Genomic DNA, 23,589 nt, shown 5'->3' with positions numbered 1-23,589 from the left:
CTACTTCCTTTCTTTCCCTCCCTTCTCTCCTACCTTCCCTCCCTCCCTCCTTCCTTCCTTCCTCTCTCTCTTCCTCCCTTCCTCCCTTTCTCTCTCTCTCTCTCTCCAGGGTCTCACTTGGTTCCCAGGCTGGACTGCAGTGGCATAGTCATAGCTCACTGCAGCTTTGAGCTCCTGGGTTCAAATGATTCTCCTGCCTCAGCCTTCTGAGTAACTGGGACTACAGGTGTGTGCCACTATACTCGGATAATTTTTTATTTTTTGTAGAGATGGGGTCTCACTCTGCTGCCCAGGCTGATCTTGAACACCTGAGCTCAAGTGATCTTCCCGCTTCAGTCTCCCAGAGTGCATTATAATGCCTGGGCTAAAATTTTTCTTTCTTACTGTCTTCCTTTACCTTAGCTTATTTCTGTCTTTTGTCTACTGGTGGTCATCTTTTCTTTCTCTCATTTTCCTTTTCAGCAACAAGAAAGAAATGCAGGTATTATTGACATTCTTAAACGATTTTTCTTGTCTGCCTTACATGTTTTCTTTCTTTTTTTGAGAGAAGACATTGAAAAATATTTGTTTTTGTTATTCAAAATGTTGCTTTAATTACAAAGTTAAAATATGTTTATTCTAGAAGAATCAGAAAGTACCAATAGATAAAAAGAGGAAAATAAAAATGAGTTGAAATTCCTCTCTTCATTCAATCATTATTGACATTTGGTATATAACTTTTCAGATTTTTAAAAGTTTAATGTGTATATAGAGATTTATTTTAAAGCAAAAATTCAATAATACAGTAATAATTTTTGTGCTTTCTTTTTTTTTTAACAATGTTGTAAATATATTTTCATGTTATTAAGCCTGCTGTCTTGTAACCGGGTTTTTTTTCTCTTAGCAATGTTACAAAGTTCCGTGTCATTAAGCTTTCTTTTACAACAGCCTTTTTAAAGCCCACATACTATTTCATCAAATAGATGGATGTTTGGTTCTTTTAACCAATTTTCTATTGTTAGTCATTAAATTGTTTCTGATTTTTTAATTCAAAATTCACAGTTGAAAGCTGACTAAGTTCTTTAAAATATTATTTTTGAATTAAGAAGTAATACAAATACATTCCCCTTATTAAAAAAATGAAACATAACAGTTAAGACTGAAAGTGACTTTGACTTGGCCACCACTCCCAACCCCTGAACTGCAAATCAGTTTTTAGTCTGGTCTCTTCCTTAGTATTTTATTAAATAACTCGGTTTTTGAAATAATTGTTAGTCTTGTATTAAGTAATTTATAGAATTATCCTTGTAGTTTGACATTATTCCATTTCTTCCTTATGTGTTTTTAGCATTTTGTGTATTTTTCGGCTTATTTTCTCTTGTAAACTGCTGAGAGATATATGAGAATTAACTCTCACACATGTGGAGGATAGGGAATGAGTAACTGTTAGTCCAGGCTCAGTAGCCCACAGGGGAGAACGCAGGTTAGTGAGCGCCATGAGCAAAAGAGAGGAATTTGTTTAGTGGGAGAAATGTCAGGACTAATCAACAAATTAAATGAGCAGAGAACCCTGCTGACAGCTTGGCTTTCACTCCCAGCTGAAGCCAGGAAGCCAGTGAGAGATGCGGTTTCTGGGGCATTCAAGGGGAGGAACTTAACTTAGGGGAAGAGTAGCTACAGATCACAGCTCTCAAAAAACTCCCAAGTTTTTGAAGCTCGTGTGCTCCCGTTATTGAGAGCTCAGACTTTGGGGGTGGATGGGCAGGCCTAGGTTTGAATCTCAGCTTTGCCACTTATTAGGGTAAATGCCTTAACTTTTGTATGTCTTTTTTTTTTAAACTTGTAAACTGGGGATAGGAATACCTTTCTTGCAGAGTTGCTATAAGGCTTAGATACATGAGAAGACTAGTTCCAGGTGCATGGTAAGCATCTGGGAAATAAGGACCAGTAGGAAATGTGAATCAGGAATTGGCGAACTATCGGTAGCCAGCTAGTGAGGGCTGGCTGCAGAAGAAGGAATGCGTGTTATCTTCTAAATCGTAGGAAGCACAGCAGTTTACTCCTGTACTTTTAATTACCTCTCTGTGGTCTGTCTTCTCAGTTTCGTTTCTGTATTGGAATAATTCGGATTCATTCAGAAGTTCTGGCTCTGTCTGTAGAGGGTGATGCAGGCCTAGGGGAGCAAAAGACTCAAGCCCTGGCCTGCTTTATCTGAGTTTGCCATCATCTTAGTAAACCTGACGTTCCTTGTGTGAGGCCGAGTGCTTACTGTTTCTTGAGATCCAAGAATTTTGGTGAGGATTATAGAATTAAGCGTTAACAACAATAGATCACAGAGATTAGTTTTTGAACAAATGAATTAGGTCACTGGCACATTACTTGACATATTTTTAAATTAAGCATATGATTTTATTAAATATGCCATTATTTCCTTCCTTCCTTCCTTCCTTCCTTCCTTCCTTCCTTCCTTCCTTCCTTCCTTCCTTCCTTCTTCCTTCCTTCCTTCCTTCCTTCCTCAGTCCCTCCATCCCTCTATCCCTTCCTTTCTCCCTCCTCTCTCCTCCCTTCCCTCCTTCCCTCCCGGCCTTCCTGTCTTCTTTCCTTTCTTTCTTTTCCTCTATTTACCCACCACTCCCCAAAAGAGTGATTCCATCTTGCACTTATATCCAGGCTTTGCTTGAACAGACCTCTGGCCCTTTGCAGCTGGTACCCTGTGGCAGCTTATAGCTTAGGTAAAGCCATGTCCCGGAACCTTTTCCTGAGACATGGCATGGGACTGGAGAGAGCCTATGAGGGGTCTGGTTACAGAGGACATTATTTCTGGACCCTGGCAGACTTTTCATTTTAAGGACTACAAACATACTCTCAAGTTGCTGCTGTTCCCATGTTATTTACAGTCAAAGAACTCTAGCTCATTTGTGATTCAGAGATGACTCGGGTTGCATTAAGTGTGTAGAAAGGGCCTGGGAGTGATTGTGTCCCATGGTACAATTGTACTTTCCAATCCCTTCCCACTTGAGCTCTTGAGAAAAGAAGCCCGTGAGTAGGGAATCGCCAGTCGGCTTGAATAACCAGCTTATTTTCAGCAAGTGAGTAAACTCTGGCATTTAAAGGTCTTAATTCAAATGGGTATTCAGTGTAAGTTAGTGCTTTGTGGAGTCAGTGTTGGATTATAAATATCTGATGTGATATATATATGTATATATGTATGTATTTATGTTTTTTAGTTGTGCAGTACATACGAGGACTTACTACGTAAGTAAATTGCAGTGAAGTTTGGGTTTCTAGTGAGCCCTCTCTCCCTCTGGTAGTGGACATGGTACCCAGTGGGTGATTGTGTGCTCCTTATCCCCTCTTCCAGCCTTCCCCACTAGCTGTGCCCAGCGTGGATTTTTCCTGCCTTTGTGATCACATGCCGAATGTTTAGGGCCCACTTATGAGGTACACCATGCGATATCAGCTTTTTGTTTCCGTAATAGTTCATTTAGAATGATGGTCTCCAGCTGCATCTGTGTTGCTACAAAGGACATGCTCTGCTTTTCTTTATGACTGTGGGATGTATTTTTAACTGGCTACATATCTGAGTCTTTTGATCAGTCAGTCTTTTGAGGTTCTCTCCTTCTGTTTTACCTGGGTGGTGGGGAAAAATAGAAGGAATGCACATTCACATCTTATCTAGAAATAATCTCAAGTCATGGAGGGCCTGAGAACATATCCCTGTTTACCTGACAGAACACGATGATCTGATCAGCCAAGAGACTGGTGCTTTAATCTTGGTTCTCTCCACAGATGTGGGACTGGTTCTATCCATAGATAAGTTCTGTGTAACATGGCGATATCAGGGCTCTATTTGGAGCTTAGAGAACTTAGTTTATCACTTATTCCTGTTAGTAGAGTCAAAGACCAAGAAATTTTACACAGAATGCATGGCTTTCCTGATACAGTTCTCTGCAAGGTATAGATGCTGAGTGTAACTGTGGTGTGGACAGTAATGAACTCATTGTCTAAAGCTTGTCTGTTCCTTCATAAGATATTCATGTGAGAAACTTAGACTTGTACTTTGTCTTAGTTTAGGCTATTATATCAAAATACCATAAACCAGGTAGCTTATAAACAACAGAAATTTATTTCTTACAGTTCTGGAGGCTGGGAATTACAAGGTCAAGGCAGATTTGGTATCCGGGGAGGGTTGCTGTCTGACTCGTAGACAGTGCTTTCTTGGTGTCTTTACATGGTGGAAAGGGTAAGGGGTTTCTCTGAGGCCTATTTTGTAAAGGCATTAATCCCATTCATGGAGCTGAAGCCTAATTACCTCCAAAGTAGCTCCACCCCCTAATCATCACCTTGAAGTTTAGGATTTCAACGTATGAATTTAGGGGGTCACAAACACATAAACATTCAGACCATAGCACAAGGTGTTTAGAAGGAAACTGGCATGGATTTTAGATGGAGTATCTAATAGTTAACTTTTTGGTCTATACTTCAGGGCGCTTACCTTTTTATAAATTTCATAATCTATGTTTTGGTTCTAACTAGACAATATCATATCTATAGAAGTATATTGTAGTGGTCTTTATTAGGCCTAACCAGTAGTTAATTTCTGTTTCACTTGCACACACAAAATATATCAGTTGTAAGATCACAAGTCAGGAATTTCAGCATGGATTACAGTAGTAAATATATAGTTTACAATTATGAATTTAAAACTACTATAACATTAGTGAGTTCTCTACCTTTGCTATCTTGACAAGCCACAGAGATATGCTCATATTTTTTTAACATGTCAGAACTGTAGTCTTGCACATTCTGTTGTTTTATTTGAATTAATTTTTATCCACTTAAAATTTTGAGGATATTGACGTGTGCTCATACTTCCTCTTTAAAGGTTTTACTGCCATGGGCGGTTTTGAACATTCTAGTGAATTGGTTAGATTATACAAAATCAAGAACCCTAAATTGAATCCAGTTCTGACCGCTTCATTAAACTACTTTTGCAATTCTACTTGTTGTGACATGTTTAATAAGACATTTAAGGCAGCGAGGAATAAGAAAGTTCAAAGGAGGTTGCTTTGGCTGGCTGTTTGTTGAAAGGAATGTTGGTTTGTCTGTCTGTGTGCACCCCTTTATAACAGCTGGAGCAACCAATACAAAAAGTGTATTTTAAAAATGAAAAAAAGAGTCTGGGCGTGGTGGTTCATGCTTGTAATCTCAGCACTTGGGGAGGCTGAAACAGGAAGATTGTTTGAGCCCAGGAGTTTGTGATCAACTTGGGCAACATAGCGAGAGCTCATCTCTACAAAAAAAATAAAAAAATTAGCCGGATGTGGTGGTGTGTGTTTATAGTCACTGCTACTCAGGAGGCTGAGGTGGAAGGATCGGCTAAGCCCAGGAGGTTGAGGCTGTGGTGAGCCATGATTGTGCCACTGCACTCCAGCCTGGGCGACAGAGTGAGACTCTGACTCAAAAAAACCCCAAAAAACAAAAACAAACAAACAAACAAACAACCTGGGCCTTCAAGTGATTTTTATTTATATACTGATAAAGTTATTGTTTTTGAATTTGAAAATTTTTAGAGCTTATTTCCTATTAAAAACTTTGTACACATTCTTTCTCCTTTCCTTCCTTTTCTCCCTGCCTGCTCTTTTGTTTATTTCCACTTACTATTATGTGCCTGTACTCTCATTCCTCCAGATTGTCTCTTCTCTGCCTTCTGCCAGTCTTCTTGGGGCCCCCTTTTCAGATCACTTTCTCTCATTCCTTGGTTTCATGTCTCCACGTTCCTCAGTCTCTGAAATCATCTCTCCTGTTCAGCACCATCTGCCTCCTGGCACCTACTCTCAGGTCTGCTAATGCAGAGTTGACGGTGGAAGGAGGCCTCAGGTAGACACAATGATTCCCCTGGGCTCGGGAGGAAGCATCTTGGGGGGGTCCTGTTCTGTTACAGGTATGGAAGGGCAAGGTGGGAGGACAGGCAGTGAAGGACAGGCGTGGGGCAGCCACCTGGCAGCCAGCCATGAGTTGCTGCTTTGCCATAACTCTCTAGAGCAAACTTCCAGGCTCCGTGAAGTTTCCGCACTTCAGTTTTCTTAACATAATCCAAGAATTCTTCCTGAAATATCTTTTTTCTATACAGTGGTTTTGTATAAGCCACTGGTTCCTATGGGTGACTTTTTGGTTAAAGGGATATTTTACCGTTTGTCATATTAGTATTATTTAAAGATGATGATTCTGCTCAGTAATACTTTATCTTTTTCAAAACTACCTTTTCGTCCCCCTCAAGAATACAACAAGGGAATTTTCTCCCTCTTTTGATAAGCTGAAGTACTCTTAATCCCTCAGCAAACTAGCTGTCATCTTTGTAGGTCTCTAAGCCCAGGTGTTTCATTCTCTTCCCTTTAAGATTTTTGGGTCTGAACCCCATTTGGGTGGAGATGCCACTTGCATGGAAATTCTGCTGGTGACCTCATCCGCCAAGACTGTATGGGGCAAGGCGCCTTGTATCCATCTGCCAGGACTTTGTGTCAGGCAGGCAATCCTACGGAATTTCTGCTCAGGGTTAATCAAAGGCAGCAGTTCTGAAGGGTTTAATTCTTCTAGCCAGTCTCCCCCCTTATGAAAATGTGTGAAGAAGCTTCTGTAGCCTTCTTGCTGACAGGCTGACCCAGGGTCAGGATGGCAGGTAGGGCTAAGAATATTCCATGATATAGGTGGACCAAGAAAAACACATGGAAACTACTGCAGACCTGGCATGCAGAGGAATCTTAGTGATGATTGCTCAATCCTGGAAATGGGGTCCCTTTCATAGAGAGCAGAGGGTCCCTAACCCATATAGTATCATGATTAAAAGCATGAACCCCGGAGTTCAATAGGCATTGATGCGCATCCTGGCTTTGCTAACTATTACTTGTGTGCTGTTGTATCCTAAGCCTCAGTTGTTATCCCCATCTGTGAAATGGATTAAGAACAGTATCAACTTTCTAGAGTTTTCATAAGGATTCAACGGGAAAAGCAGTGTAAAATACTTAGCATATTTCCTGGCATGTGATAAATGTCTAGTAAATGCTGATTTTACTGTTGATTTAGGACTCTTTCTACGCGACAGTACTGTGTTCTAACATGTGCCAAAAAGCAAATTAAAGACAGTAACATGTATTTGTCTTCATTTCCATGACAGCACAATGTAGAGAGAATGATACACCAGTGGACTTCACACTAGGGTATGCACCATACTGTAGGTTCATGAAGATTTTACAAGGATGGACAGGAACAGTTTTGTTTTGAGTCAGGATCTCACTCTGTCACCCAGGCTGGAGTGCAGTGGCATGATCACGGCTCACTGCAGCCTCAACCTCCTGGGCTCAGGCAATCCTTCCTCCTCAACCTTCCGAGTGACTGGGACTATAGGAGCATACTACCATGCCTGGCTAATTGTTTTGTTTCATTTTGTAGAGATGAGGTCTCACTCTGCTGCCCAGGCTGGTCTTGAAATCCTGGACTCAAGCAATCCTCCTGCCTTGGCCCCTCCCAAGATGTTGGGATTACAGGTGTGAGCCACCATGCTTAACCAGGACAGTTTTAAGGATACCATTTTCCATATCCCCAACTTATGGGTTCTCTTTTCTAAAACTAAGACTGCATCTGCAAAGTGTTATGGCAGGCCATCTTTCCCGCCTCCTCTCTTACAATTGCCCTATTCCTATTTCACTATAGAGAGGCATCTCTCTCACTTATCTCAGATCTTGCCACAGTGGCATATTCCCAGGTGTAAAACCACTGGGGTCTCAGATGAAGGGGCTCAGTTTGAAATACTGGTTTTAGCAAAGCCTTCTTTAATTAAGGCACCACAAACCACTCCTCTCAGTAAGAGATGCTTTCTCAATAAAGTTTTACTTTTAGTGCTTGATGCATGAAAATTAGAAATATTTGTGTTGTTTTGAACACAGGTTATTAATGATATTTGTGGTGATGATGCAATCCCGGAGAATCTTTTCACTTAAGGCTGGATGGTCACGAGAAACTTTAGAAAATTAAATTTAAAAACTTTTTTTACATCAAAGTATGCTAAAGTGAGTTAGCAATGAGATCCTCACACATAGAATTATATTACATTAAGAAATAAAAAATTACATATACACAATGGAATATTATGCAGCCATAAAGAAGGACAAACATACAGACTTTGCAGCAACTTGGATGGATTTAGAGTCTATCATACTCAGTGATTTATCACAGAAACAAAGAACACAGTACCACATATTCTCACGCATAAGTGGAACTTGAACAATTATCATAATACTCTTAGAAAGGGATTGGCAGTCGCATGAAACTGCCAGGGGACTGGGGTGGGATTGGCAGCTGAGGGAAACTGTCAGGGGAGGGAGAGGCACATCTCATCAACAAGGGTACCTGTGTAATGAACATTTGTATACCTGACCCTGAATTGTACCCCACATCTTTAAAATAAAGAAGGAAAAAAAAGAAAAAAGAAATTGGGGGGGAGGAAATTGACATAGAGATGTAGTTTCAAGGAGAAAGAAGAATAATACAAAAACTGTTAAGGAACGTTTACTTTTAAATCTAATCTGGTGGTTACCAAATTGTTTTGGATTTCACGTGTTATTGGATAAATGTAAAGGTAAATAGTAACACATTTAAAAAATGCCCAGATTTATAATTAACATGAGGATATATTTTTTATTCTTTAAAAAGCATTAAAATTTCTTTTGTACTATTAAAAAAATTAGATGTCAATTTAAGAATGGTCTGGGGAACATGGTTTTAACATTTTTTTCTGAGGAAGTATCACAGCAAAAATGCTTGAAGACTTTTTTATATTTTATTACTATTAATTTCTGACAAAGACTGGCCTCGGTGGCTCAGCCTGTAATCCCAGCATTTTGGGAGGCCAAGACGAGTGGATTGCCTGAGCCCGCAGGTTCGAGACCCACCCAGGCAACTTGGTGAGACCTCATCTCTACACTAAATAAAAAATTAGCTGGGTGTGGTAGCACACACCTGTAGTTCCAGCTACTTGGAAGGCTGAGGCGGAAGGATCGCCGGAGCCCAGCAGGTCGAGGCTGCAGTGGCCAGGAGCATGCCACTGCACTCCAGTCTGTCCCACAGAGTGAGACTCCAACTCCAGCTCCAAAAAGAAAAAAATTTCTGACATACAGGGGAAGCACTTTCTTTCTTTCAGCTCTTCTTTCTCTTAAGTGCAGGATTTAGTTAGTTTTTTACACATGCCTTACCTTCTGCTAATTTAACCTTTGATTGAAAAACTGGAATGTCTGTCATGTGCCATGCTCACTACCAAGTGTACCAGAAGAGACAACGGGTCCTGCCTTCGAGGAGTTCAATGGTCAGCCTCCACTTGGTGGTTTAGAAACTGATTTTTTTTTTTTTTTTTGAGGCAGGGTTTCAGTCTGTTACCTAGACTGGAGTGCAGTGGCACAGTCACAGCATCAGCCTCCTGGGCCCAGGAGATCCTTCCATCTCAGTTTCCCTAGTAGCTGGGACTACAGATGCAGGCCCCCCATTTTGCTAATTTATTGATTTGTTGATTTTTTTATTTATTTATCTTTTTGAGTTGGAGTCTCACTGTGTTGCCCAGGCTGGAGGGCAGTGGCACGCTCACGGCCACTGCAGCTTCGCCTTGCTGGGCTCCGGTGATCCTTCCACCTCAGTCTTCCAAGTAACTGGAGCTACAGACACACGCCACCACGCCCGGCTAATTTTTTGTGGTTTATTGTAGAGACGAGGTCTTATCAAGTTGCCCATAGAGATGAGGTCTCATTGTGTGTCTCAAACTTCTGGACTCAAGCAATTCTCCCACCTTGGCCTTCCAAAGTGCTGAGATTATAGGTGTGAGTCACTGTGCCTGGCTAGAAACTGAATGATTATGGGCGCTGTAGCAATCAAGTAAAAATGTGTGGCAGTTAAGATAGAATTACAGGAATTCAACCAACAATACCACTACATTACTCCAAGTATGGTGCTTGTGTATGTGGTTATGCAATGGGAGCTACAAGGAAGCTTCTCAGGTTAACATCTTTATTTGTCAAAGTTAATATATTAAGAAGAGTACTGAAATTTGGGCAGCGGAAGGGTACTTTGTTCTCTTGTTTGATTGCATTTTTATAAAGAGCACTGATATTCCATGGAGTCTTTTGTGGAAAATAGTAGTGTTAAAATTACTTTCTCGGTATGTGATCTTGGATGGTAAATTCTCAAAGTGAAGAGTTCATTTTCTTTATTATTAAATTTCTTTATTTATGATTTGGGAGATTAATTTGATATATATTTTAGGAATACCCAGAAGTATTACTATCGCAGAAAAGCTCAACTTGATAAGATTGTATTCTGGATACTTTTTACTTCTTCAGTGTTGAATTATGCTAATTTATTCATATGATTAAATGTTATTTGAAGGTTTTGAGAACCAAAAATTAACATGTGTGACTTCAATATTTTATATAACTTCTCTTCATTCATTTTTGAAAGGCATAGACTTACCCTTTACATACTAAAAAAAGTGTTTGCTAAAGTAAATGAGGTCAACTTTGTTTTGCTTTTTTCCCCTAGGTGAAAAGAAATGGAATATCTCAGACAGTGAGCCAGGAGGAGAGAAAGAGACAAGAGGTATGTTTTTGAGCAGATACTTCAAGCTGAAAGTGTGCCTGTGTGTGTCTGCTCTTTTCTTTCTTCCTTCCTTTCTTTTTTTTTTTTTTGAGTCAGGGTCTTCCTCTGTCACCTAGGCTAAAGTGCAGTGGCACGATCACAACTGATTGCAACTTTGACCTCCTGGGCTCAGCAATCCTTCTGCTTTAGTCTCCCAAGTAGCTGGGACTACAGGCACATGTCACCACATTCAGCTAATTTTTTATTTTTTTTGTAGTGATAAAGTCTTGCTATGTTGCCCAGGCAGATCTTGAACTCCTGGCTCAAGCAGTCCTCCCACCTCGGCCTCCTGACATGCAGGGATTACAGGTGTGAGCCACCAGCTAATTTTCAAAAATTCTGTCTAGACATGGTGGATTACACCTGTAATCCCAGCATGTTGACAGGTCAAGATGGGAAGATCTCTTGAGCCCAGAGTTCATGACCAGCCTGAGCAACATAGTGAGACCTCATCTCTACAAAAAAAAATTTTAAAAATTAGCTGGGTGTGGTGGCATGCGCCTGTAGTCCCAGATACTTGGGAGGCTGAAGTGGAAGGAGTACCTGAACCTAGAAGACTGAGACTGGTGATCTGTGATTGTGCCACTGCACTCTAGCCTGGGCAACAGAATGAAACCCTGTCTCAAAAACAAACAAACAGATCACACATACACACAAATTACTTTATAGTCAAGGTCTTGCTGTGTTGTGTCCAGGGTGGTCTTAAACTCCTGGCCTCAAATGATTCTCCCACTTCAGCCTCCCAAGTAGCTGGACTTACAGGTGTGAGACACCACACCCAGTGACAGAATTTCCTTTAGTTTGCTTTATGTTATATTTCTTGGGGATAATTGCATTGGTTGAATGGAATTACACAAGATACAGGTTAAGTGAGACTCTTAATGTTCTTATTCTTTGCTCTTCAAATAGTTACATGACTTAATTACCTGGAGCACAACTGAGGCTAGACCAGCACATTTAGTGATACCCACATCCCTAATTAACAGATACTAAAAAAGGGAGATGTCAGCCTAGGCAACTTAGCGAGATATCCTCTCTGTAAAAATAAAAAAAAATTAACTGGATATGGTGGCACATGCCTGTAGCCCCAGCTATTTGGGAGGCTGAGGTGGAAGGATCATCTGAGCCCAGAAGGTTTTGGCTGCGGTGAGTCATGATTGTGTCACTGCCCTCCAGCCTAGACCCTGACTCAGAAAAAAAACGAGTTGAATACTGAGGTTAGCGCTTCTCTTCGGAATTATCAAATGTGGACCACCCATCAGCAGCTGGCTGTCCACCTGCCTGTGCCTTCCCTGCTCCCACCCAGCCTCAGTAAGGACATGAAAGGGTGGAGCCCTAGAGATGAGGGTGATAAGGGCAGTGTGACTAGGGAGTCTCCAGGAAGGATTCAAATCTCAGGCCTGCCTTCTCCCTGAATGGCCATTTCTGGAGGACCTGGATTTGGATTTGTTAAGGAGCTAGGTGAATTCCTTCCACAGGTGTCTGTCCACCTACGTGGGTTGGCATTTCATCAGTAACACTTGTCAGGAAAACCACTGCGTGCCTGACACCCAGAGTTTCTGCAGAGGGTCCTTTGCTCTTTCTTGAGACACCGATGAGAGTGGAAGGGGTGGCTTGTTGAACGTGGATGGAATTACTTTCAGTTGTATGAGTTTACATGAAAGAATTCCTGTGGCTGATAAGAACCTTTTGAGGGTAGGTACAGCCATGCCAGAGTATTTGTGGTTATTGACTGCAAATTAGTTGGATTAAAACATAGGGAGAGGCTAGGTACAGTGGCTCATGCCTGAAATCTCAGCACCTTGGGAGCCTGAAGTGGAAGGATCACTTGAGCCCAGGAGATCGAGACTAGCCAAGGCAATATAGCGAGACCTTGTCTCTACAAAAAAATTTAAAAATTAGCCAGGCATGGTAGCATGCACCTGTAGTCCTCGCTACTTGGGAGGCTGAGGCAAGAGAATCACTTAAACCCAGGAGGTCGAGGCTGCAGTGAGCTGTAATGATGCCATTGCACTCCAGCCTGGGTGACACAGTAAGACCCCAACTCAAAAGAGAGGGGGAAAGAAAAGGAAGGAATGTATTTGTGAGAAATTTCTCTGAATTCTATGTGAGGACCATAAATCCTTATTGTCCCTGAAGCAGCATGCTTTGAAAGCAGGGCTGCAGGAGGTTAATGAATGGCGTGACCTACTTCCTTCCATAGATTCTACCCCTTGGCAAAGGCATGACCTCAGGATGTGATATCAAGTCATCTAAATGCTCTCATTCTTTCCTGTGTACACAACGGACCATGATTATTTCTTGTGATTTGGGTATATGTGTCTTATATAAAGACAGTTGCTTGGTGATGCAACTTTCTTTTCTTTCTTTCTTTTTTTTTTTTTTTGGAGAGCAGGATTCATTGAGAGGACAGAAGAGCTCCCACAGTGGGAGGAGACCCAAAGTGGCTGCCCAGTGGTGCAACTTTCTTAATGCTTATCTTTTTATACTTTTCAAGATACTGTGTAATTCTCATAGCAGAATTTTGAGAGCTATATTTGGTCCTTCAATTAAAAGAATAGTAATAGTACATTTCTTTTTCCTTTGTCCCAGGCTATATTTGAAGTCATATCCTCTGAACATTCATATTTACTCAGCTTGGAGATCTTAATACGAATGTTTAAAAATTCTAAAGAGCTGAGCGATACAATGACTAAAACCGAAAGGCACCATCTTTTCTCCAATATTACAGATGTCTGTGAGGCAAGCAAAAAGTAAGTGTGCTTCACTTTGCCTTTGGTCCTACCAAAAGGTTGCATACTAATAAGCACCTTGTTATCTGTAAAGGAAGTCATTTAAGGTTATAAAAGTCTCTTGTCCATTGAACTGGCTTTTGTCTTTACTCCTTGAAATACATTTTAAGATATGTTTCAAGTTTGATATGTAGGCAGATACTCGATATGTAGTGATTGTCACAGCAGACAACTATCTGAGGTCTCTTCATTCTTTCCTTCTGGTTACATCAAGGAGAGAGTCTTGGTTTGGTGCTTGTCTGTGGTACTAGTCCGTTTTGGTCAAGATTACTCCCTTGTGCTATTGCGATTCATGTTCAGGTCCTGCTTATGAGTGGGAACATATGGTATTTGGGTCTTTGTTTCTGTGACAGAGCGCTAAGTATGATCGTCTCCAACTCCATCCAATTTGCTAGGAAGTTCATGATTTTTTCCTTCTTTATGTTTAGGTAATATTCCATTGTATATATATGTACCACATTTTCTTTATGGGAAGGAAGAGGGTGGCATGTAACAACACAAAGGGTGCCTGGTCCTAAACCAGGGGAGGTGAGGGTCAGTTGGAGACCAAAACTTCACCTGCATGTAGATTATCTATGTACTGGATCCTGACTTGTACCTCACATCTTTATAATAAAGTTAAAAAAAAAAGAGTAGGCCTTAGACTTAGGTCTTCTGTACGTCAGTATTTGACTAGAATTTAATAATATATTATTTTCATTATATTTAAGGGTTTTTGTGCTTGACTTTTTGTTATGAAAAGTCGATAAAATCATATAATAAATTTTATACAATCAAAACATATATATGATCATTGTTTCTTTGATGATTTTCATTCTGTTTAATTTTTGTGTGTATGTAATAGGTTCACATTTTGAATTCCAAAGACACAAAAGTTCTGTAGCAAAAATGTGATTTATAGACTGTTTCCTGGCCACTAGAATGACAAGAGTCAGCATTTGCTTTCCTGTGTATCTTTTTAGAAATAGCTTATGATTATGTAAGAAAATATATTTATATATTCCTTTTTTTACCTAAATTATAACATACTATAACCATTGTTCTCTTCCTCTTCATTTTTTTAAACCTATGTCCTCAAGATTGTGACATATCTGTACGTTAAAAGTTTCCTTGTTTTTTTTTAAGCTTTTTCCTTGCAATTATTTGTGGAGAAATCAAGTCATTTGTTCTGCAGCATTTCCCAGGAGGTATACAATGTGTGGATGGTGATCAATGCCAGATGCATTAATTCACTAAGGATTGTGAAATGGTGTTATTTTAATGTATCATTCTTTATTCATTCTATTAGTTGGAATGTTCCTACAAAAGGAAATGTACATCTATTAATGCATCCAATGGCAAAGTTCAAGTTATTTAATTTAATGATGCTGAAATTATTCCATCTTTGATCTTAATGACTTTTTATCATTTCCTTGCTATATGGTATTAATGTTAAAGGATCACATTTTACAATTCCTGCTCCAGGCCTGTCGTCAGCCATCTCCCCAAAGAGCTCTAGTGTTTTTTGAAGTCAAGTGATATTTTAAAACCTCAATGTGAATGCTAAGGGTGCTTGCTAAGTGATTGTAAGCTATTTCAGTGGATAACCAGAAAAAAAAAATTCCTAATTCATCTCTATAAAACAAGGTATATCTTCGAAGAAGCCTGTAGTTAACTACAAACTCATCAAAATATATATATTAAATATGTGAGGGCAACCCCTTCAGGTCTCCTCCCACTGTGGGAGTTTTTCTGTCCTTGCAATAAATCTTGCTTTTAAAAAAATGTGGCCTTTGGGAGGCTGAGGTGAGTGGATTGCCTGAGCCCGTGGATTCGAGATCCTCCTGGGCAGCAAGACCTCATCTCTACAATAAAGCAAAATATCAGTTGAGCCTGTAATTCTGGCTACTTGGAAGGCTGAGGCGGAAGGATCTCTGGAGTCCAGCAGGTCGAGGCTGCGGTGGCCGGGAGCGGCCACTGCACTCCAGTCTGGGCGACAGAGTGAGACTCCAACTCAAAAAAAAAAAAAAAAAAGTACAGTTTTTTGTATATCAGTTATACCTCAATAAAGCTTAAGCAAACCTTTAAAAAAAAAAAAGGAGCCCTGTTCCCTCTACCCTGTTCCCTCTGTATAGGTAATCTAAATAACATTGTTTATTTTTATTTTTTAATGTAAACACCTCCGTGTGTATATTTGCATTGCCTTCACTTTCTTAGGTAAATGAAAGCATTTTCCGCACATTTTTCTCAACCTCCTTTTCTTCATGTAGCAATATATGTTTGAGATTGTTCCATGGTAGTTTATAGAACTGTCCCTCTGCATAAATGCCCTTGACTGTTGTGTCATAGTTTATTCATCCAGCCTGTTTTCTGTGGGCGTCAGGATTATGTTCAGTCTCACTATTACAAAGAGTTCTGCTTTGAGCGTATTCTCTGCTTTTATTTTAGTCTTTGCATCTTTGGGATAGATTTCTAGAAGTTGGATTGCTAGATCAAAGGACAAATGTATGTGAACTTTTGTACGATTATTGCCAAATTCTCCTTCATAGCAATTGTACTATTTTGCAATACCAGCAAGAGTTGATGAGTGTCTGGTTCCGCAAAGACTTATCAGTAGAGCATGCCAACACACCTTTAGATTTTTGTCAGTCTAATAGGTGGGAAGGACTGTTTCAGTATAGTTTTCGTTAGCATTGCTCTTATAAGCTTTTCCGTATGATTAAGAGTCATCTGTAATATAGTATGCGTCAGGAAATATTAAACTAATAGCATTCCTCTATAATGTTGAAATGAATTAAAATTTGAGATAAACACATTATTACATCGACAAAAGTTGGGGAAGGAAGTTATTTTTGCTGCTGAAACCCAAGAGTATTTGCTTTGACTAGATCAGCAATGACAACGTGTAAAAAATCACAGGGAATTATCTGCTTAACAAGAAGGAGAAGGGATAGGGATTAGAGTTTCTTCTGATCAGAAAGAAAGAGGCTCTTACAGTTATCTTACCTGAAAAAGTTGGTAAAAATCATAGAAGTAGAAATGTTGAACATAACAGAATTCATCAAATACCAAAATGTTAGAACCCAGGATACTCCCTGAAGCTTGAAGGAAGGGTCCATTCATTTGTTTAGTCATTATTTTAATTATCTAGTGGGGATTACTTATCATTTATGCCAAGTATTGTGTTACACTCTTTTCAAAAGAGTACGTACATACAGCTAAATAGGTTGCTCTCAGTAAACATGGATCAAAGTCTTAGGGTAAATAACAGAAGAATTTATGTAGTTAAGGTTAGTAAGTGTGTAAGACTCATCACTCCAAGAGATTAAAAAAACTAAAAGTAGAAAATTCTAAAAGGATTGGGAAATGTACAGAAATATGGGTTTACTTTAATGAGCTATATATATATACAATCTATATAATGGACAATTATATAACCAATAAAATGCATTAGAGGAATATTTAATAATATGGAAAATTTTTTGTAATACATTCAGATTATGAAGCAGTCTAAAGAGTAGAATTTCATATTATTTGAGATTTTAATTGTTTGGAGGTTAATTCATCAAAACATTATAGGTAAATATCTTTGGATGATAGAATTATGAGTTATTTTAATTTCTGTCTTTGTGTTTTTCCATAGTTTCAGCTTGTACAAGAAACTTTATGTTTATATAGTCCGAGAATAAAACACCACAAAAGGAAAAACAAGCAATAAGAAGTGTGAGCCAAAAATCAAACAGGGGAAAACACTGAATAAATCTGTGGCCAACAAATCCATAATTGTTAACTTTGAAATAAGTCATTTTATGTAAATTGTAAATTAAAATTTTATTATTTAATTTCATTCCTTTACAAAATTTAAATCATTTATGATTTCACTAAAAGTTTTATTTCTGTAGTATCTTATAGTAAGGGACTATGTTGAACATTTTTCTCTATTTTTTTATTTAAAAAAGAAAATTCACAAACTTCTCAGCCTCCATGAAAAGAAAAATAAATATCCTTATTGTTCTTTACATTTTTTTTACTTGAAATGCTTTAATTTGGATATCTACCTTTGTGATAATTTGATCTCTGTTATAATATATTTCATCTAGGAATGCTTTTACATGATCCTATGTCTATATCGTACTAACTTACATTAGAAAAGTTTATTTGATTTAGTTTGAAACACTCATTTTAGATACAGCCTTTTTACATTTTTTAATATTTTTTGAGTCAGGGACTCACTCTGTCACCCATACTGGAGTGCAGTGGCACAATCATAGCTCACACATCCTCAAACTCCCAGGCTCAAGTGATCCTTCTGCCTCAGCCTCCTGAGTAGCTGGGACTAAAAGCATGCACAACCATACTTGGCTAATGTTTTGATTTTTTGTAGAGACAAGACCGGCTCTGTTGCCTAGGCTCAAACTCATGGGCTCCAGAAATCTGCCCGCTTCGGTCTCCCAATGTTCTGAGATTATAGATGTGAGCCATCGTGCCCAGCAAATACAGCCTTTTAAGAATTGAGTATGCCCATGGGTTCGAGAACAACCTGGGCAACTTGGCAAGACCTCATCTCTACAAAAAAAAAAAAAAAAAAAATTAGCCGGGCATGGTAGCAAACACCTGTAGTTCCGGCTACTTGGGAGGCTGAGGTGGAAGGATCTCCAGAGCCCAGCAGGTCGACGATGGGGACCATGAGTGTGCCACTGCACTTCAGTCTAGGCGACAGAGTGAGACTCCGACTCAAAAAAAAAAAAAAATTGAGTACTCAGCAAACTTGCAAAGCTCGTTTTATGATGTAAGGCAGGTTTATTAAACTACAGAGTGACTCTCAAGTGTTGATAACTACTTCATGTGCTACCCATGAAAGTGTTTCTAATCCTAAGAAAATATAAAGTCTTGAATAAAACAAATATTCAGTGTCTGACTTAGATATTACTGAGGTAAGCATGGCATTGTTAAGTGTGTCATAACCAGGACTGTCTTCATAACTAAGAAAAATCATAGCTTGAGGTGATGGCATATTTGATTCAGGTTGAGGTCAGAACATCCTCGACACCCACATTAACAAGATGGTGTCTGGGCTCCTTTGCCGTGGTTCAGATTCTTGACTGTTTGCCGGTAAGTAATACTAAGAAGATCTTCTATATAAATTGACATTATTTGAAAACAGACAAACCCAGATTACAATCATTCTGAATCTCTGTGTATGTCTCTACAGAAATTTTTTCTTTAGAAAGAGTTGTTCTTTCTTGCCAGGCATGGTGGCTCATGCCTATAATCCCAGCACTCTGGGAGGCTGAGGTGGGAGGATCTCTTGAACCCAGGAGTTTGAGCCTGGGCAACATAGGAAGACCTCGCCTGTACAAAATATCAAATATGCCATCACCTCAAACTATGATTTTTCTTAGGTTTTAGAGATATAGCCAGGCATAGTGGGGTGCCCCTGTAGTCCCAGCTATTCAGGAGGTTGAAGCAGAAGGATCACCTGAGCCCAGGAGGTAGAGGCTGCAGTGAACCTTGATCATACCGCTTCACTTTAGCCTGGGCAACACAGTAAGACCCCAGCTCAAAAATAATAATAATAATTTCGTTGGTTCCAGAACATTTCATCTGGGGCATCTGCCTGGGGAATGTTGGCCCTCAGGGCCATCGTGGCTGGTGAACACCTCCAGTGTGTGTGCAGAGGTGGTGAGAGCAGAGTACTTCTCTTGCAATGGGAAGGTTTGAACCAGGAGATTATGGGCTTAAGGGCCCTTGGCGAACATCAAAGGAGAGGGTGAGAACAGATGGAGATGGCCTTTGTGTGCCCCGCTGAGGAGTTGTCACTGTTTCCCGAAGCCTAGGTGGAAACATCTAGCCATTTAGTAGGGGACTGAGGAGGTGGCACTGGGGAGAACAGTGTGGTTGGTGTTTGCTTCAGTGGGAAGTCGAAAATGGCAAATGATTTGAAGCAATTGCAGTTACACAGCTATGATGGGAGCTGACGGAGCTCAAAGGAAGGCCTTGAGAGAGATTTTATTTATTTATTTATTTTATTTTATTTTATTTTTGAGTTGGAGCTCACTGTCGCCCAGACTGGAGTGCAGTGGCCGCTCCCGGCCACCCCAACCTCGACCTGCTGGGTTTCGGCGATCCTTCCGCCTCAGCCTTCCAAGTAGCCGGAATTACAGGCATACGCTACCACGCCCGGCTGATTTTTTGATTTATTGTAGAGATGAGGTCTCGCTGCCCAGGCGGGTCTTGAACCCGCGGGCTCAGGCAATCCACTCACCTCAGCCTCCCAAAGGGGCAGGATTACAGGCTGAGCCACGGAGCCCGGCTGAGAGAGATTTTAGAATGTAGACTTTTGAGAACTTGCTGGAAAAGCAAAAGGAGTTTAGTTAGCCTCCCCAGTTATCTGCCGGGTTGACAGTGATTGGAAGTTGTGTTAGCAAGGCTATAAGAGGAGCAGGTTAAGGTTAATTTTTTGTAGAGATGAGATCTCACTGTATTGCCCAGAACTCCTGGGCTCAAGCAGTTCTCCTTCTTTGGCCTCCTTTTTCAGCCTGGGATTACCAGTGTGAGCCATGGCACCTGGCCCAGGCAGAGCCTTTGACTCCCAACTCTGGACCAACTTTCTTCCTTCTTAATTGTGCATTTTCCCTCGGACTAAAATTCATGAACTCTCCATGGACTTGTGATCTCCCTGTCTTGTAAGGAACTGAACTGAAGTAAAAGCTGAATCATCGTATAAAAAAGGGAGTACTGGATATCTTTCTTCAATTAGAAATGAATAGACTTAATTGGTAACTAAATAGCACACTTAGTATATGCTTTTCAAATTTACATAATTCCTTTGTTTTGGTTCTTTCTTCACAAATCTTTGTTCACTTAGAATAATATATGTATTATTGCAGTATTAACAGAAAGAGACTTATAAATGTGATTATTTACATTAATTTGTAACAGAATATGACCTAATACAAATTGCTTTTAAAGGTAAGATATATCCATGGTAAAAGACTGATACTATCAAGAAAGGAAACTGTCTTTTGTACAAGGCTGAGTATTAATCCTTCTGCTTTGTTTAAAAACGCTAAGGTCTAAATAAGGTCTTTTGTGTTAGAAAGTTTTCTGCAAAATACAATTAAGAGGAGTCTTTGCTTTGATGTTTCATAAAATGTTTTCAGCCTCAATTCTGAGTTTTCACTTTAAATATCTAGATTATACTAATCATCCTTCATTTCAATTATTTCAATAACAGAGTGGGCTATTATTTGTACCCTATAAAAATATGTTGCTGAAGAACTTTGTGAAGGTGCTTGTTTCTCTTTTTCCCATGACAGAGTTAAAGCATTGATCTTTATTTGGAAGGCCATTTAAAGCTAAAACTATGCTTGTCTTCAGTTTCTGCAGAGTAAAGTGAAAATAGTCATCAATGTGCTTTTGTGTCCTAAGGAATTGAATTTGTTTCCAACATATAATGAGCAGCTAATGCCAAATTCTCTAGTTTCTGTTTTGTGTAGTGGAGTAAATGACAATAATAGTAAACATATGAAACAGTATTTGCTTCTCCAGAAAACTTCTTTCCTATCTTAATCAGATTGTATTAAAATTGAAATATCATGGTACATTAAAGACTATTTTAAATACACATGCTCTAATATCGTTTTAAGAAATGAGTTCATATTACCAAAAAAATGACATTTCATTCAAATAATAGCACAGCATATTTTCATCTTGAAATATGTTTGCTATTTGGTAATTAAAATTCTAAACTTTAATGCATTAACCAAATAACAAACCCTCAAAATATTTTATAGTATTAATATTAGCATTTCATTCTTCCTGACTAATTCTTAAAGCTACACTTTAAAAGAAAAGCATATTAAATTTAACTAGGCCAGAGAATATGGAACTCTTTAAGTTGTACAACCTGTTTAATTTTTGCCCCAAAGTAATGACTGTTTTTTGTTAGCAAATGTTCTTTTATTACTCAGTATATACTCAATATAAGTTTACCGCAGGATCTTGGGTAAATAAAACCATTATGCCCTTTCCCTGAATATAACAGAGAAACTTTATTCTTTCTAAAACCAATTTCTTCAAGTGACAGTTGGAAGACAGTCACATTCAAAAGCTACTCTTTATGACACTTTTTAACTTTTTCTATATCCTGAGATGAATGAAGAGAGAAGTTCATTTGAAATTGACCTCAAGTACTCCACAGGAATGTGGGTATTCTATGTTGATCAGCTGTTATTGACAACCAGTGTCTGAAGTAATAATAAATTTTATGTATTATTTCAAGTGATGGACCAAGGACTACTGATATCTTAATAGACGCTGTCCTTTTAGTTAAGACTGCAGAAAGCATAGAGGATCTGAAATCCTTTTTTTAAAAAAATTGTTTTTTAGAAGGGGTCTCATCTTACTGTGTCACCCAGGCTTGAGTGCAGTGGCATAATCACAGCTTACTGCAGGCTCGACCTCCTGGGCTAAGGCACCTTCTCTGTCAGCCTCCTGAGTAGCTGGTACTATTAGGCCACCACACCTGCCTTTTTTTTTTTTTTTTTGCTTTTTTGTAGAGACTGGGTCCCACTATGTTGCCTAGGCTGGTCTTGAACTCCTGAACTCAAGCAGTCCTCTCATCTTGGCCTCCCAAGTGCTGGGATTACAAGCATGACCAACCATTCCTGGCCAGGATCTGAAATCTTGGTAAAATCAAATGGGAGGTGCTGTCAGTTAAAGACAACTGATTAGAGACATACATACATTCCTTTTCGTCTAAAATCCCAATAAAAATGATGGACAAGTCAGTGCACAAACAAGGATAAAGAAAACAAGAATATAGATAACAGCAAGGACATCTTGGTATCTGAAAACCCAAGACTGTTGCTCAGAAATTATTTCAGGCAATCTAAGAAAGTTTAAATCTAAACTGGTAGTGAGGAAAGCCGAGATGCAACCAGCTTTAAACTCCGGAACCTCTGAAAGGTCCTGGAATTGATGATGAAGTTGGGTAGAGGTGTGACTAAAACCAGGAGTTTTGTGAAAGTCTGAGAAGCAGTCAGACTCCAGACCCTCTTCACCAGCAGCAGGGTAATGTTGGTGAGCACTGGACTGAGAGACCCTGGCCCACGCAAGGAGGGGACTGCTGTAAGAGTTGGCAACCAAGGCTTTCCACCCCACTTTTCTTTTAGAGCACTGACAGCCAGATGTATGTCTGCCCGTTGCCCTTTTTTGTCAAATGGTGATTGGTATAGTATTGGTTAAGTAACATTTTATGATCTTCTTACTGGTATTTATGTTCAGCCTCCTGAATGTGTTATTGTCATTATTATTAAGTTTTGCAGGGAAAAATAAGTTGAAGATTACAGCACAGATACGTAAAACCTCAAACGTTAAGAAATATATTTTAGTAACATATCTGGCAAGTACTTACTGTCTGTAAATCTTAGTTTCTCCCTCTACTTAAGAAAGATAATTGTATACCTAACATCATAGGGTTGTTTTGAGGATTAAATGAGATAATACTTGTAAAGTACTTAGGGTAACACTAGGTAAGCTCTCAAATAGCAGTTGTTTCATTGATATTATTACTGTCATTTTTAATCATCTATATATGGTATTCTAAAATGTCCCTGGATCTTGTGTTTATTTACTTCGGTATGTATAACCTTTATATATTTGCCTCTGCCAACATTGTTCTAGGATTAAGTTTAAAAAATAGGTCTTGTCATTCAAGGAGGAGCTGATACCAATCCTACTGAAGGTATTCCAGGCGATTGAAAAAGATGGAACTCTCCCCAAATCATTTTATGAAGCCAGCATCACATTGATACCCAAGCCAGGTAAAGATTCAACAAAGAAAGAGAACTACAGGCCAATATCTTTGATGAACATAGATGCTAAAATTCTCAACAAAATCCTAGCAAACCGGGTTCAGCAATACATCTCAAAAATCATCCACCATGACCAAGTAGCCTTCATTCCTGGCATGCAAGGCTGGTTCAACATTCGTAAAACCATAAATGTAATTAAATACATCAACAGATGTCAAAACAAAAACCACATGATCATATCATTAGATGCAGAAAAAGCTTTTGATAAAATCCAGCACCCCTTCTTGATAAAAACCCTTGAACATCTAGGCATACGGGGAACATACCTCAAAATAGTAAAAGCC

At 39.3% G+C, this 23,589-nt stretch overlaps 1 protein-coding gene across 1 annotated transcript in view; it reads left to right on the top strand.

Moving 5' to 3' along the window:
• Window positions 1-23,589, top strand: part of ARHGEF26 (Rho guanine nucleotide exchange factor 26) — a 153,165-nt gene that overhangs the window by 24,919 nt on the left and 104,657 nt on the right. The window contains exons 5-6 of the mRNA XM_008065955.2: window positions 10,561-10,617; window positions 13,249-13,409. Of these exons, the coding sequence (XP_008064146.1) occupies window positions 10,561-10,617; window positions 13,249-13,409 (218 nt within the window). The remainder of the gene's footprint in view (window positions 1-10,560; window positions 10,618-13,248; window positions 13,410-23,589) is intronic.

This window comes from Carlito syrichta, unplaced genomic scaffold, assembly GCF_000164805.1.
Source record: "Carlito syrichta isolate Samal-C Ts95f unplaced genomic scaffold, Tarsius_syrichta-2.0.1 Scaffold308821, whole genome shotgun sequence".
Taxonomy (NCBI): domain Eukaryota; kingdom Metazoa; phylum Chordata; class Mammalia; order Primates; family Tarsiidae; genus Carlito; species Carlito syrichta.
Note: the sequence above shows the minus strand (reverse complement) of the source record. Positions and strands in the feature narration are given on the sequence as shown.